At 33.3% G+C, this 17,674-nt stretch overlaps 1 protein-coding gene across 8 annotated transcripts in view; it reads left to right on the top strand.

Annotated features, from left to right (window-relative positions):
- The window catches only part of AGL (amylo-alpha-1, 6-glucosidase, 4-alpha-glucanotransferase), a 100,093-nt gene extending 85,381 nt beyond the window's left edge, over positions 1-14,712 (top strand). For 7 of the 8 annotated variants that reach the window (XM_037826558.1, XM_037826557.1, XM_037826556.1 and 4 more), the window contains 5 exons: positions 530-741; positions 1,336-1,433; positions 3,423-3,510; positions 3,620-3,753; positions 12,199-14,712. In XM_037826558.1, coding sequence (XP_037682486.1) covers positions 530-741; positions 1,336-1,433; positions 3,423-3,510; positions 3,620-3,753; positions 12,199-12,316 — 650 coding nt within the window. In that variant the 3' untranslated portion in view covers positions 12,317-14,712. The remainder of the gene's footprint in view (positions 1-529; positions 742-1,335; positions 1,434-3,422; positions 3,511-3,619; positions 3,754-12,198) is intronic. The other variant, XR_005215293.1, reaches the window with a different exon arrangement.
- Positions 14,713-17,674: the final 2,962 nt, after the last annotated feature.

Raw genomic sequence — 17,674 nt, 5'->3', positions numbered from 1 at the left:
CTTCTAGAACACAGCTGTCCTGTAGAAATATTATGTGAACTACATACATATTTTAAAATTTTTTGTAGCCACATTACAGAAGAAAAAGATGAAAATAATTATAATATTTTAACTCAATATATAAAAATATTATTTCAACATGTAATCAATGTAAAATTATCAGTACTATTTTACATTCTTTGGGGAGGTACTAAGTCTTCAAAACATTGGGTGCATTTTATACTTTCAGCACAGATCAGTTCAGACTGACCACATTTCAAGTGTTCAGTAGGGTAGCTTTATCAAACCTGTGAGAGTGATACCAACAAAAACATATCAGGAATCATTTTGCTAGACCACAACCCTTTTTTATAATATAAGAGACTTTGTTTCAGGCTTATGTCCTTTTGAGGACTCTGCCACTTGCAAGAAATGGATAATTTATTGCCCTCTGGTAAACAAAACAGGCAAACTCAATAAATCTTTGGATATAACTAGATGTGTAGATTGCTTTGAATGCTTAAAACTGCTGTCTTTTATCATGTTTCAGAAAAAGTTGTAAGAGTCTCATATGATGAGTGGAACAGAAAAATACAAGACCACTTTGAAAAGCTATTTCATGTTTCAGAAGATGCTTCAGATCCTAATGAAAAACATCCTAATCTGGTCCACAAACGTGGCATATACAAAGATAGTTATGGAGCTTCAAGCCCTTGGTGTGATTACCAGCTCAGGCCTAATTTTACCATAGCAATGGTTGTAGTAAGTGATTTGTTTATTTTGAATTTCAAAAATGTTGTGATGTTTACTTAGTTCTTTATTCCCATTTGTATTCAAACCTAATTAAATGCTAAAAACTATCGTTTACTCACTAGTTTTATATGTGCTTTCCTAATTAATAAAGTGTTATGCATATCACCTAAAACCTATTAACATTCAGCATCAACAAATAGAAAACAGTGCATGATGACTAATGAAGTGCTTCCGTGCACCTTTCACATTGTGACACACATAGGATATGATGATATTTGTACAACACACTGGGCTAAATGGATTAGGCTACTTGTGACAGATTGAACTGCGTCAATTAAGCCCTGCCCCACTGCCTTGAAAGCTGAGGGTATCTATATTTTGGCCCATTGTACCCAAATTTTCAATGCTGATGTGCCATGACCAGTGTGTCGGCACACTAGTTGGGAAGCTCTTGACTATAAACTGATGTGGGTAGATTAAACTCACATCTTATTTTCTTTGCTGCTGTAGTTAGTTCTGTCTAGTCAGGAATTCTAGAGTCTCTCCATATTGCTCATAATATGATCTCAAGAAGTTTATGTATTTGTTTTTGACATGCATTAGGCCCCTGAGCTCTTTACTGCAGAAAAGGCTTGGAAAGCTTTGGAGATTGCAGAAAAAAAATTGCTTGGTCCCCTTGGCATGAAAACTTTGGATCCTGAGTAAGTTTCAGTATAAGTATTAAGAATGTTGTTTATATTATATTTAATCAAAATAACATTGATATCAACCATAACATTTTCTTCTTATCAATAAAATCTTTTAAAGTTTCATTTAAATTGAGTTTGAAAACGCCCTTTTGTATCTTCATTTAGCATCAGTGTTCAAATGGCCTTCCACTTATCCTGTATTCAATTATCAATTAAAGAATTTTAAGTTTGTACAACCGATAGGTCATCCATATTTCCCAATTTTTTTTCTGATTAAAAAAGTATTATATGCTTATTATGAACACTGGAAAGTAAGGAAGTATATAAAGAAAATAAATAAAATTTATTATGATTACTTTATCCAGACATAAGCATCACTACCATCTGACACATTTCCCCAGTTTTCTGTGTGCATTTTTTGTACAAGTTTGGACCACACTGTACATAGAACCATTTAGTCTCACTTTTTAAATGTAATGCTTTATCACTTAAATTTTCCTATGTGATTTAAAATTGTTTGAAAACATTTTTTTCTGCTGCATGTTTTTCTTGTCAAATTTTCTATTTTAAATGTTTAAATTGTTTCTATCTTAGTGCTAAAAATTAGTGTTATAAATAAGGCTGCTGTAAATATCTGGAAGCATAAAGACTTGTCTTTATTTTGGATTAATTTTTAGGGTAAATTTATAGAAGAATTACTAGGTTAAAGAGAATGAAAGTTTGATTTTCATAAGAGTAATACATGCAGACACCTAGAAGAACTTCTCTAAAAAACACTGGTCCCTTGCTACATCTCCCCACCCCTAGTTCCACTCCTGAGAGGAAATCATTATTTTTTAAGTTATTTTTCCTAGTATTTTCTTCCATGTTTCTAAAAGAGCCTATGCAGCTCTTTTGTGATTTTTTAATATTAGGTGTTATTTGTTGACTTCTCATGATGATAGATGGGGATTTAACTCTATCGTCACCCACACCCTCTCCATCACTGTTGTGTAATTATCATACCATTTTTATTTAAATCAATAAATGCTTTGTTTTTATTTTATGATTATGTGTGTGTATAACAAATTCTGTTTCTTTTCTTTTCAACGTCTGGTTTTTTTCCTTGTTTCTATTGATCTGTTTCCTTCCTGTTTTTCCTTTAAAATTCATCAAACTGCTCTGTATATTAATAAATGAAAAAGCTTCATCTCTACAGTACTCTCACCTTTCTAGATTTTTCCTGCTTTACTGTGTAAAATTCAGTCTTCAGATGTAAAATTTTGTACATGTGTACTTATGAGCATTCTGGGATGCTCTGTACATTTTCAGAGGTGTTAAGAACCACTGGGCGAAACTAAAACCCGCATTTAAAGCTCACTAATGGTAAGCTCTGTCCTTTTTTTTTTTTCAAAAAAAGGACAACCCAAGAATAGCTCATTATCTTATATTGTTTTGCTGTAAGTTTCTGATATTTAATTTTTAAGTGTATTATAAATGAAATGTGCTATAGCAATATATGCATTTAGTTGTTATTTGTAATCTGATCATGTGACAATTTTAATTTTAAAATACTTCATAGAGAAGTTTAAAAGAAAACAAGGCTTCCAATATATAATATTTAGTAAAACCTTATCTTTAATGTTTAATTCAAATTATGTGTATATTTTAATTATTATAAATATATTAGTAGCTTAGTAAAATAGTTAACTTTAAGCCAATTAGTATTTAATGTCAGGTTAACTACTTGAAGGTAAGATCCCTGAATATTTGATATGTTTTTATATTAGCCAGTAAGTATTTGTTATTCATTCCCTAACACGTTATTAAAGTCCTTTGAACATTTGATATACTAATTTAAGGTTAGATGGATGATGCACTAAATGCTGAGCTTGTTCTGTAGATTGGAGGACAAAATAATTTGGCAATTTCTCTTATCTTTGCTATTGAGAAATATTTGTAATGCTTCCTGTGTAACATCTGATCTTCTTCTGTTTAACTGAATTTTCATTCATTTTTCAGTGATATGGTTTACTGTGGAATATATGATAATGCCTTAGACAATGACAACTACAATCTTGCTAAAGGTTTCAATTATCACCAAGGACCTGTAAGAATTCCATTTTTCTTTTTTGGGTTTTCAAGTTTAAAATATTTTTCTAATAGTTTTAGGTATCTATAGCTCTTTTTTCCCCTTACTTTTGAATCTTCTTTTGTAGGAGTGGCTGTGGCCTATTGGGTATTTTCTTCGTGCAAAATTATATTTTTCCAAATTGATGGGTCCAGAGACTGTGGCAGAGACTAAGTTTTTAGTTAAAAACATTCTTTCCCGACATTATGTTCATCTTGAGAGGTAAGTTGTCAGGGCATGTAATTTCCATAACTGGTGTTTAGTTAATTTATTAGATACATAGATTTCAGAGGAAATTCAAATTTCCTTTGAATTCATTTCTGGAGGGACTCAGGCTGGACCTTTTGAGTTAACTGATTTAAAGATACATTAGAAAGTAATTTTCAGAAATGCTATCATTATAGCCAAAATAGCTGAGATAGTCTTTTTTTTAATATCTCAATTGTATTTTTATACTCCCCACTTTATTTTGAAAACATTTTCTGATACATACCCAAATGATTTTGAAAGTACAGTTATCTCAAAGTACACAGAAATTACCTATATTTTCCTATAAATGAAACACTGATAAAAGAACACCTAACATATTATTTAAAGACTTCACCATAATAAAGTTCTCTTTTTTCCAGCTTTTTATACTATTTTTTCCCATCTAAGCCAATATGTAACATTTGATATTTGGGTTATATGTGCATGTAAAACAGACACATTTGTCAATGTGAACATAAGATGAAACAGCATATAGTGTCCTTTCTGGATATAATTAAGTTTTCAGAGGCAAAATGGTCCAAATGAGAGCAAAAAGCTGACTTTCTCATGAAATAAACTAGATAAACAAAAGTTAAGAATAATGCTAAAGATTTGTTCCATAAATCATTCTCTTTCCTATCCTAACATACAAGGTGTGCTCTCTGGGTACGTATGACTCTAAATCCTTTAAATCAAGATTGTGAACTCCTGTGACTAGGGGAATCTAATTCAATAAAAGGCCCTGGGTAAAAAGAGAGGTAGTATAGGTGAATAGAGGACATTTGTCCAACAAGTTAGACATATCAACTTAATAAAAAGGTAGATTATTTAAAAGTCTCAATGGGCTCAGATATTGTCTTGGGCCTGAAAGTGATGTTTGAATTACTTAAGATCATAATTAAGCATATTAGAATGCTAGCTGTCACTGGATTAGTACCTTAAGGTTAAACACTGGGAAGAAATGATTGTTACCAAACACACACAACACATTCTGTTTTGTGGCTCTGCTATTATGGTTTTTCCACTGTTTTTGTAATTGGGGCAAGATAAGAGGTCCAATCTGTTTAAGAACATTTAATGTACCCCATAAACTGAATCAAAGATTTTTATTTATTCTTCTGCCATATACAACATTGATTTCCATCTACAGTTAGTTTTTAAGAAACAGTAAGTCAATTGAAAAAAAAAGTTGTGGCCTTGAGCTACAAAACGTTCCACGAAAAACCTAGAAAATCACTGTAAAGATGTTAATCATTGTTGGCCTTCGGCAGTGAGTGGATGCAGTTTTCCTGTGACTTCTCCAAAAATGCTTTGCAGCACCTAACACTCTACTGGTACACAGTCTCAAAGTCGGAGTCATTTCCATAATATGGATCTTCAATAGTAAGTTGTTTTTGTGGATCATGGCTCCCAGGTAGTTCTGTTTTCGCTTTGCAGTTTTTAACTTCACTACCTTTTATTCACATCTCTCCGATTGCTTTCACCCATACGTAGTATATAATCTAATGTGGCAGTGTCTTCTTTGATAACCTGCTGGGCAACATGATTCATAGGACTATCATGCTGTTTCATGCAGTTTTGCTCTTGATAACCAGGAGAGTGTCCTGTCTCGTATGTGGATGTTATGACACTGTCTATCCTCCAATTATCTGAAATATTTTGGTCAGTTACAAGTTTTCTGAAAACTGTTTCTGCAGTGGGTGGTTGACAAATGTTACCCAGACATACAAACAGCACCTACTTGGGCAGCTGTGCTGCCATCTTCTGCAGAGAGAAGAGAGGAACAGTGTCAGTGATAGTCTTTTGACTATTATTTCTAACAACCATTTCTCACCTTCTTTTGTCCTCATTAGCAAATTAACAGTGTCAGAGTTATTTATTTGTCTTTATAAAATGGTAAAAATTCAGTCAAAAGCTAACTTAATTTCCCACATTCTAGATAATACCTAAACATATCTGCATCTTATTACTCAGAATAATTATCCAGAAATAGCATAAATAATTTCATCTCCTTTCTTAAAAGTAACGTGAAAGACTTACATCAACCCCAGTGAATGTTGTTTCCAAGTTTGTTTTCATTAGCTTGAACACAGAAAAACCCAACAACACCACCCTTTGTGTGCCTCATTTAGAGATAGAGGCTTAGTCTATATGATGTGAGCGTTCTTAAATTCCGTTCTTAATCGCCCCATAGAGTTTCTCATTATTTTTATTTATTTTCTGTTTCTTCCCTTTTGTCACAGAAAAGTAAGAATATCTTCCACTACAGGGGTCATTCGTCTGCTTTCTCCTATGATCCCGTCTCTTCCACTTGTTCCAGTATTACCTTGCTTGAATAATTATCCTCTGTTGTTATTCCACAGGATCTTTCCTTCTTAAGCTGCAAAGATGCTCAAGTCCACCCATCCTAAAATAAAGTTCCTTTATGCTGTTACCATCTCAAGCCTTATCTTGTCAGTCTCTTTTGTTTTCAGCACACTTCCCATAGAAATAACCTCCTCATTCCTTTAATGTTATGACCAGCCACTTACTCATTACCACCTGCAGTCTGGCTTTTGCCCTCACCACTCTGGGAGAGCTGCTCTCCTAGGTGTCATTCAGTTCCCAGATCCCATGACTTCTTTTCATGTCTTCCCTCTGACCTTGCTATAGTATTTGACATCATTGCTTACCTCTCTTCATGAAAAACTTTATGATATCCATAGCATTAGGATTCCCTTGTTCACTTAGTAATAACAACTTTAATGATAATAATAATTATTGAGCACTTACTGTGTTCCACCATTGTTCTAAATGCATTTAAATAAAATTACTCATTTAATTCAAACAACTCTATAAAATAGCTACTACTATTATTATTTTCCTATTACTGTTCTTATCTACCTCTTCTACTGGCTGCGTGACCATGGGCAGGTTACTTAACTCAGGTGTGAGTTATTATTAGTTATCTCCATTTTGAAAATAAAGCTAAGAAGGTTAAGTAACTTGTATAAAGACAAACAGCAAGTAATTTGGTAGAGCTTTTACTAAAATCTAGGGAGTCTGACTCTCCAGCTGTGCCCTTAACTGCTATACTGTTTTGCCTTTACACTGTGTTTCTGGCTTTTCTTCCTAGCACCTAAACAGGTTCATTCTCCTAAGATCTATCCTTCGTCTTCCTGTCTTTTCTATCTACATTGTTGCTTGTATATTTCATCCAGTCCAATGCCTTCATTTATTCTGATAATTTTGAACTCTTCATAAACTTGAGTTCCACTGTTCAACTACCTGATAAACTTCTTACTTTAGATGTCCTTCTGCAGACTTATCTTCTCCCCACATGGGTTATTCCTTCATAAAATTCCCATTTCTGTTATATAGTATTACCATTATTCATGCTTTCTAAGCTCAGACCTCCCAAAGAATCTTCAACTTTACTTCCTTACCTCTTCAGAACATCCAGATAGGTTGGTGAGGCTTTTCCCCCCCAATTCAGTTTTATTGAGACATATTCACATACCCTACAGTTATATACAGTGTATAATCAGTTGTCCACAGTACCATCATATAGTTGTGCATTCATCACCAAAATCAATTTTTGACCATTTTCATTACTTCAAAAAAATAAAAATAAAAATAAGAATAAAAATACAAGTAAAGAACATCCAAACCACCCCGCCCCATTATCCATTTAATTTTTGTTCCCATTTTTCTGCTCATCTGTCCAACACTGGATAAAGGGAATATGAACCACAAGATTTTCACAATTACAGAGTCACAGTGTGTAAGCTACATAGTTATACACTCATCTTCAAGAATCAAGGCTACTGGGTTGCAGTTCAGCACTTTCAGGTATTTCCTTCTAGCTATTCCAATACACTAAAAAGATAGATAACTAAAAAGGGTTATCTGTATAATGCATAAGAATAACATCCAGAATGACCTCTCGACTCTATTTGAAATCTCTCAGCCACTGAAACTTTATTTTGTTAATTTCTCTTCCCCCTTTTGGTCCAAGAAGGCTTTCTCAATCCAGACTCATCCCCAGGAGTCATGTCCCACATTGCCAGGGAGCTTTACACCCCAGGGAGTCATGTCCTATGTAGGGGAGAGGGCAGCAAGTCTACCTGCCATGTTGGCTTAGAGAAAGAGGCCACATCTGAGCAACAAAAGAGGTTCTATTGGGGGTGACTCTTAGGCACAATTATAAGTGGACATAGCCTCTGCTTTGCAGTAGCAAGCTTCATAAGGGTAAGACCCAAGATTGAGGGCTCAGCCTTCTGAATTGGTAGTCCCCAATACTTGTAAGAATATCAGTAATTCTCCAGGTGGAGAGATTTAATATTTCCACTTTTTTCCCCCAGTCCCTCAGGGGGACTTTGCAAATACATTTTTATTCTCTTCCCAAATTACTTTGGGATGTATCGAGGTTTCACACTAACCTGTACAAACCAACTAGATCTCATTCCCTATTCAAAGTTCCATGTAATTATGGTGTTTGAATAAACTGACCATACAAATTAAATTATTTAGTTTGCTACAGAAAATATAGATTTTGCACCAAATAAACATCTCTTCCTTTGGTCTCTCACAGAAGTTTTAAGTTTTAAAACACAGTCAATATTATTTTCCTTTTGGCCTGATTTGCCTTAGATCCACTTCATTCATATCTCTAATTGAAGTCTGAACTCCTTTTCAGCTTTTTAAACAGTTGCTATATGGGGTAATACTGACATTCATTGCTGCTTAACGCTATCTCTGAGTCTCAGGTGTCACACAGATATTTGGAGTTCCAAGGGCCGACCACGTTATACACAGAGCTCAGCATCTCAGAGTTTAGAGATAACCATTACAACTCAGGAATAGATGTGACTGCTGTAAGAGCTTACAATCTAGGGACCTTTACAATAAGGGTTCCCCTAATAACCTGTGCTCTAAGATTCAATTCTCAGAGTTTACACATTATAGTTAGTCCATATTAATGAGACTTTATAATGTTTTATCTTTTCCTTTCTGGCTTATTTCACTCAAAATGCCATCCTCAAGATCCATTCACATAGTTTCATGTCTTAGAACTTAATTCCTTCTTGCAGCCACTCAATATTCTGTTGTATGCATACGCCACCATTCACCATTCTGTTCATCAGTCAATGTACCCTTAGGCCACCTCCCTCCATTGCAAATCGTGAATACTACTGCTGTAAACACCAGTGTGCAAATGTTCATTTGTATCCCTGCTCTCAGTCCTTCCCAGTATATGCCCAATAATGAGGTTGCAGAACCTTATGGCAATCATTAGTTAGCTTCTTGTGGAACCAACACACTGCCCTCCAGATGGGCTGCACCATTCTACTTCCCCACCAACAGTTAATAAGTACATTCCTTTCTCCACTGTTGAGGCTTTTTGATTCTAGCTCTATACTGTCTTCTAATAGCCCATCTTCTTTTCTCTTGTCACTTCCTTGGAATTCGCTTTGTCACTCACAACCTTTTCACTGGAGCGGGCAGTAGTCTCCACATTTCCAGTCTCTGCTCTATCCATTTTGTCTTATTACGCCAAACCAGATTACTTACGTTGAAATATAACTCTCACAATTTTAACACTATATTTACAAATTTTCATTAATTCCCCACTGCTTATGGAATAATTTCCGAAATTCCTTAGCCTCCATAATCTTACCTCCATTCTTATTTCTACTGTTTATTGTAGCTGCTTTTATTAGCACAGTAGCTTTGAGTATAAACTTCAGATTCAAATTGTATTTCAAATTCTGTCCTTGATTCTTATTGTACATATGAACTTGAGCAAGTTACTTAACCTCTTTGAAAATCAATTTCTTCATCTGCAAAATGAGAATAATGATATTTTCTCATTAGTTGCCGTCAAGGTTAAATGAGAAGGCAGATAAAATATACTTATCACAATTCAAGAAATGATTTCTTCTGAAGTGAATTACTCTTTTAATTATCTATAGAATTTGTAGTGATGTCACAACTCTCATTCTTTTGTGTTTTCTCTCTTTTTTCCCTTATCAGTCTTCTCAGAGAACCAACTTTTGGTTTCATTGATTTTTCTCTTGGTTATCTGTTTTCAATTTCATTGATTTCTGCTCTGCTCTTTATTATCCTCTTTTCTCTGCTTAGTCTGGGTTTAGTTTGTTCTTTTTCTAGTTTCTTAAGGTTGAAGCTGAGGTCATTTATTTAAAACCTTCTTTTCTATGGTGGGTGTTAAGTGTTATAAATTTCTGTAAGCATTACTTTAGAAGCATTCCACAAATTCTAGTGTGTTGTGTTTTCAGTTTCATTCGGTTCAAAACATTCTCCAATTTCCCTTTTGGGTCAAAGAAGAATTTCCTCTTTGACCCAAGGATTATTTAGAAGCATATTATTTAGTTTTCAAATATTTAGGAATTTTCCAGAGATTTTTCTATTCATTCCAAAATTAATTTCATGGTCATCAGGGAATATACTTTGTATGACTTTAATCCATTTAAGTTTTTTGAGACTTGCTTTATGGCCCAGAATGTGTTCTATGTAGGGAAATAATTTTGCACTTGAAAAGAATGTGGCTTCTGCTGTTGTTGAGCAGAGGGTTCAGTAAAATGCCAGTTAGTCCAAGTTGGTTGATAATGTTCAAGTTCCCTACAGGTTTTGTGCTTCTCCTGTGCACTACTGAAAGGGGTTGCTTATTGCTTTGGGGCAGTTGTTACTCTGCCTCCCCAATAGATAGAGCTGGGGAATATATAGTCATATATAAAATACAGTATATACACATTATACATCCACACACATTTACATCCCTATGTATTTCTTTATCTACCACTATATATTGAAAACCTAAGTTCATACCAATATTGCCGGTTCCAATCCATTATTCAGTATTCTGTTTTCCTCCCTTTCCATGTTTGTAATTCTCTTCTCCAACAGTGAGTAATGTACCCCCCACACTCAGCTACCACCACCACGTGAACTCTGCTCACCCTGCTTTGGCTCCGATACCCCATGCCAGGCCACCTCTATGCATGGATGGTCTCCTCATGCCACTAGGGCTCTGATTACTCACTCTGGGCCACCTCATCCTTGGGAACTTCCTCTTTATGCCGCTGGACTTGGTCATCCCATTCTGTACTGCTTCTGCTACCCTTCCTTCCTTTCCACCCCAATTGTGGTCACTTATCTTGTACTGTCCTACCTAATGGCCTTAGGAATAAATTTTTCAGGAAAGGAAAGGAAAGAGATTTCCTTATACCAGTATGGGTATGTTCCATGTTATAGTGTCTAAATCTAATTATGAACAGCATTATTAGTGGTTCTGTACCCTTGTTTTGTTCCTAAATTTTGGTACCTTGGTACCCAACTTTGATAATTTGCATTTTACTCTGAAATAGCTTGAACACTTGGAAACAAGTTTTTTGTATTTTTCTTTTCTCTATGAAAATTTTTTAAGATATGCTAACAAGCTGATATTATTACTTATTTTCCAAAATATCCTCATATTTACCAGATGAAATTATTTTTTCATTTTTATTGTGAAATATCTGATACCCACAGAAGAGTATATGTAACATAGCTGTGAGTTACAAAGTTTAATAATGAAACAAACATGTACCCAGAACCCAATTTTAATAATAGAGCATTCTAGAATTCTGTATTTTTATTTTTAAAAAAAGTTTGTTTTATATTTAAGGCATTACATTGAGATTAAGAATAAATTTAATGTTTTAATAATGCTGTGTTCTAACAGTGAGATCTGGAACAAGTTTTTTTTAACTCTAAGTTTATCTTACTCTATAAATAGGAATAATTATGATGCCCACTTTACAGGGTTACTGTGAGCATTAAATGAGGTAGTATGTATAAAGCGTTTAGTAAAATGATTGGAACATAATAAGTCCACAATAAATATTAAGTTTATTGTTATTCAATAGAATTTGAAATTAGTATAGAATTTGAGGTTGTTTTTAATTGGTGTTTTTTTCCTAATCATAGTTTCTGTGTTCATTATTTTATTGTAGCTTTACAATTTTATCAAAAAACAATATTAAACATAATACAGCTACATATTTACAATTTGAGTTTCTTTTAAATTTTATATCATACTCAGAAAGGAATAAAATTAGTCCTGAGAGAGTATTTGTCTCTCTATATCTTGCCTGGGATGGGGGTTTCTTCTGTGTTTTTAAAAACTATAGGGATTCCTTTGTAAATTTATTTGAAAGTCCTAAGTCCCAAAGAAAGACTGAATATCAAAAGAATGAATTTAATCTATATTCTTTATATGTCCTACATACTTCAGGATATTTAGTTTTATTTTGTAGCAAAAAACTGTATCATCACTTTCTGTATTAGAAGGCAAAAATCACTAGTGTCTTGCCTAAATTGTTTAAAACAAGCTGTGTGTTTGATTATGTCTCATTAAATATCTTTTCTTTCTCTAAGATCCCTTTGGAAAGGGCTTCCAGAACTTACCAATGAAAATGGCCAGTACTGTCCTTTCAGCTGTGAAACACAAGCCTGGTCAATTGCTGCTATTCTTGAGACACTTTTTGACTTATAGCTGACTCCAGAATATTCGTTAAGCATGCAGTCACATGTATGATGGAATGCAAGTTCATACTATATTGTAAATGCCTCAAGTACTCAAATTATTTTAAGAACTTCGTTCATATGATGATACCAGTTAGGTAAGATTGTCAAAGCACTGATTTTTCTCTTGTTTTAAATGTACAGAGGTAGCATTTGATTTGAATCAGAAAGAAAAATTTTCATGACCAATGGAATGTTTTTATTTCAGATTCAGGAAGTGTTCTTTAAATGTCAAGAAATCCAGAGTTTGAAAAAGAAAAATCATGTAACCTTTTATTTGTACATAGTGAAAATGAATTATGATAACCTAATAATGAAAGAAATGGAATAGGTATCTTCAAACTGTGGAATCTATTTTCTTCAGTAACAGTACAGACTGAATAGGCTGTGGATCATCACTGTTTTCACTGTTTACTATAGTATTCCAAGCACCTCATACACTGTGTTCAGTGAATATTAAAAGAAGGTTGAATGATGAAACTATCCACCTTAAATACATATTCATAATTGGACATATTTGTTATTAATGTGCTATTATATTTTCACTGATATATTAATGTTTTAATATAATGAGTGCCAGCAGTACAATTAACATAATTTACTTATGCTGATGATATATAAAATATATGAAAAAAATCACAAAGCATTAAATTTGTTTCCTAAAAACAGTTTTGTAGAATCAGTCTTGAGTTCCACTTTCCTATCATGAAGTGGTTTATATTTTCAAACCATAAATTGTTGGGCATATTTATGAGAACTTTAAAGAAAAGAGAATGCTATATTAATTTTCTAAAATTTAACTATAATTTATGTGCACGTCTACTGGTGGATCAAAGATAAGTGGTTTCCTATTAACCAAGTTTAGCAATGAGAACAATTTTAATATAAAAATTTTTAGATGAATTCAGTAGTTCTCTTGAATTCAATAAAATCATTTGAAAAGCTTTTCATTTTAAGTTATTTTAAGATATCTTAATTCTGAAAAAGTCATAAAAGGAAAAAGGTTTTTTATCATTTTTATGAGTTGACATTTCTGAAGAGTACTTATTTTCCAGATGGGCTAATTTTATTTTGTACTTCAACAGAAAAACCTTTTCTTGGAAAAAAAACAAATAAGTTTATTCTGTCATTATAATTTACTGTTCTTATCTCAAGAAAGCAATTATGTTAGATCATTATACTTGGTGTTTGAAGGAAATAGTTGCAAAAATTCTTTCATTACTATTTAATATTATACAGTGGTATATTTATAGTTAATAAAAATATTGGAACCATAACACTCTCCTCAGAGGCCACATAACCATCTACTTTAATGATGACTAAGAAATAAAAATAAAGAAGAAAAACAAGCAAATGAAAACTCCTGGGTATTAAAAATCTATTAATGCCTCAGATGTCACATATCGATACTCGAAAGCTACAGCAATTTATTGTAAGTTTACCTACAGACCCTTACTCAAAGCTGACCCTACTTTAGAAGTAGTTTTAACTAGCTTAGTTTTCTTGTTTCTCAACCTAAACCAGGACAGTTGTGATATAGTAATCTGACTGCACTCTATAAACATGTTGGTTTCCAAATTTCCCTGCCTTCTTCATTGCTAAGTGTAAAATTTTCTCTAAACTGTGCTGTTAAAAGTAATGATCTTCCTTGAGAGAGAAGAACCGTTAGTTCATCAGAGTTTTATGTAGTTACCTTGCTCTGCTCTAACTTCTATATTAAACAGTGGTAAGAAAAATAAGAGAAAACAAGTATATTTAACCAAAGCAAGAAGTAGTAGCTGACAGTTAAATGAGACAAAATAAATAAAGAACAAGTTGACCATTTTAGAAACATAGTCATATGGGATTATTTATGAGGATGTTGTGTTGCAGTAGAAAATTATGTGCTTCATATTCTTAAAGAGGAATATTAATGAAAGAAAACTATTCTACATGGTCTATTTTAAAGTTTAAGAAAGCATGTTACACATTGCATCACAGGTGGTATAACAGTTTCAGACTTTAAAGGGATAAATGTTACTTGATTAAAAAACATTTAGATAGAATGCTTTATTCATGAATGATGCTGGGTACAGTACTATTATATTACATTTCAACAATTAAATGGTTCTGTTCCATGGCTCTTCACTAATTCGAATCAGTCTTCCTCTTTAACCTGAGATTTAAATATGCCAGTTTAATCAGTATGCTGTGATAAAATAAGTTTTCAGAGTTAATTGAGGAAACACAAAACCTGTTATATCCATGAATATCGTAACATAAACAAATTGTAGTCTATTTCTGATATGTCTTCAACTGCTCTGTCTAGCAGGCAAATGTCGTTTTTATGTCTGTGTGCCAAGAAAATAAAAATATTTTCTAAAGGAATATGTTTCGCATTCATTCCATTATTTACCAGTTTAACTAATTTGTCAATGCCGATCAGTGCCATTTATTCAGTGCTTGCTTATTTGAGATGCTTGCCTTTTGACTTTGTCAATAGTTGTAAGCAAGATGTGTGGGGCAGATAGAGGAGGAAGTATTTTAGGCTGCTTGGTAATTTATTTAATTTGCCAATATCAAAATTAGGAAGAAAAGAAACTTGAGATGGTTAAATAGATCTGTTAGCACATATACTCTCCCCTGGTATTCCTTGCAACTTTTGCACTACAGTGAATTTTTTATTTCACTCTCATCAACTTACAAAAGGCAGATATGTCTGTTGAAGTGACCAAAATCATGATGTAAAACATGCCCATGATATAAAGTAACCTCCCTCATATCTCTGCATTCAATCCCCTCCCCACCTCTGGAAACCTCTGATCTGCTTTCTGTCATCATAGTTTGGCTTCTCTAGAATGTCATATGAATGTAATCCTGCAGTCTTTAATGTCAGACTTTTTTCTCTTAGCCTAATGCTTTTGGGGATTCATCTATACTTGGCATTCATTAGTATTGCTAAGAAGTGTTCAATAGTTATTTTCCTTGTGTCACTGAGAACAAATGGACAATGTTTATTCATTCAGTAGTTAATGGGTCTTTGGAGTTCTTTCCAGGTTTTGGCTGTTGTGAATAAAGCCCTGATGAACATTAAAGCACAAGTCTTAGTGTGGACATTTCTCTTAGGTAAAAACCTGGGAGTAGAATTGCTAGTTCATATGAAAAGATGTTTAACTTTATGTTAACCTTCTTTGTTTAACTGCCAACTTATTTTCCAGAGTGGCTGTACCATTTTGCATGGCCATCAGCAATGTATGAAATTTCCAGTTGCTCTACAACCTTGACAACAATTGTATTGTCAATCTTTTTAATTTTATTGTTTCTGGTGGTTTGTCATGGTAGTTTTAATTTGTATTATCCCAGTGATTAACAATGTTAAACCTCTTTTCATGTGCTTATGGATCTTCTGTATATCTTCTTTGATGAAGTAACTGTTTCAAATCTTTTGCCTATTTTTAATGGATTATTACTATTGAATTTAAGAGTTATTTATATGTTCTAGATACAAGAACGTGTCAGATGTGTCTATTGTGAATATTTTCTTGTGCCCATTTTTTTTTCCAAATATCAGCTTTATTGAGATATTATTCATAAGCCATAAAAGTCACCCTTTTAAAGTATACAATTCAATAGGTTTTAGTATATTTGTAGTTATGGAGCCATTACTACAATTTTAGAACATTTCCAATACTCCAAAAAGAAACCCTGCAGCCCACAGCTATCACCCCACAATCCCCTCATTTCTTGGCAACCACCAATTTATTTTGTTTTTATAGTTTTGCCTATTTTGGATATTTCATATCAATGGAATCATACAATATGTGACCTTTTGTTTCTGGCTTTTTTCACAGCATAATGTTTTGAAAGTTCATCCATTTTGTAGCATGTACCAGACTCGATTCCTTTTTATGGCTGAATAATATTCCATTATATGGATATACCACATGTTGTTTATCCATTCATTGGTTGATGGACATTTGGGTCTTGTGCCCATTTTTATTGGGCTGTTTGTCTTTTTATTGAATTTAAAAGTTCTTTATATATTGTAGATATATATTTTGCATATATTTTCTCAGTCTGTCTTACTTTTTAATTTTCTTAGAGTCTTTTGAAAAGTACAAGTTTTTTATTTTGATGCACTTTACCAGATTTTTCTTGTATACTTCATGTTTTTTGTGTCCTGTTTTTAAAAATCTTTACCTAACCCAAAGGAAAAAAGATTTTCTCTTATGCTTTCTCCTAGTTTTAAAGTTTCAGCTCTTACATTTGTGTCTATGATCCATTTTTAGTTAATTTTTGTATGTGGTGTGGAGTTACTGCTGAGGTTCAGTGTTTTTAACATGTGGATTTCCAATTGTTCCAACACTATTTATTGGAAAGAATACTTACCCCCCTTGTCACATTTATCAAGTATCATTTGACCATTTATATACAGATCTATTTTATTGACTCTATTCTCTTCTGCTGATTTCTTTGATTATCCTTGCAATACTATGACACCATCTTAATGGTTGTAGTTTTGTAGTTAAGTCTTGAAATCAGTCTGGCAGTTCCGAAATAGTTAAACCTAGAGTTAGATATGACCCAGCAATTCTACTCTTAGGTATATACCCAACAGAAATGAGAACATCTTTCCACACAAAAACTTGTATGCAAATATTTATAGCAGCTTTACTCATAGTAACCAAAAGATAGCTATAACAACCCAGATGTCAACAGATGAATGGATAAACAAAATGTAGTATATCCATATAATGGAATATTATATGGCCATAAAAAAGAATGAAGTACTGAAACATGCTACAACGTGGATGAACCTTGGACACATTATGCCATATGAAAATACTCTGTCACAAAAGACCACCTATTATATGATTCCATTTATATGAAATGTACAGAATAGGCAAATCTTTAGAGAGAGAAAGTAGATTAGTGGTTACTTAGGACTAGTAGGGATGGGGGTGAGGGAATAAGGAGGTAGTAGCTAAAGGATAATGGGGTTTCTTTTTGAAGTGATTAAAATGTTCAAAAATTGACTGGTGATAGTTGCACGTATCTAAATATACTAAAAACCATTAAGTTATACACTTTAAGTGGGTGAATTGTACGGTATATGAATTATATCTCCATAAACCTGTTACAAAAAAGACAGTACCTTAAGCCCTTATATTCAGAGGTCTTTTCACTCTCACTGTGGGAATCAAATATTCCGTATGAGTTCCCAGGGATTCTTCCTCTTACCCTGTACTCCCTTCTGGTGGTTAGTTTCCTCACATATGCCCAGATCCATAAGCAGCCAGTGACTTTATGGGACCTTACTACAGATCTCTGGATCTCACACAATACTCTC

Source organism: Choloepus didactylus, chromosome 2, assembly GCF_015220235.1.
Source record: "Choloepus didactylus isolate mChoDid1 chromosome 2, mChoDid1.pri, whole genome shotgun sequence".
NCBI lineage: Eukaryota > Metazoa > Chordata > Mammalia > Pilosa > Megalonychidae > Choloepus > Choloepus didactylus.
This window is presented reverse-complemented; position numbering and strand designations above follow the sequence as displayed.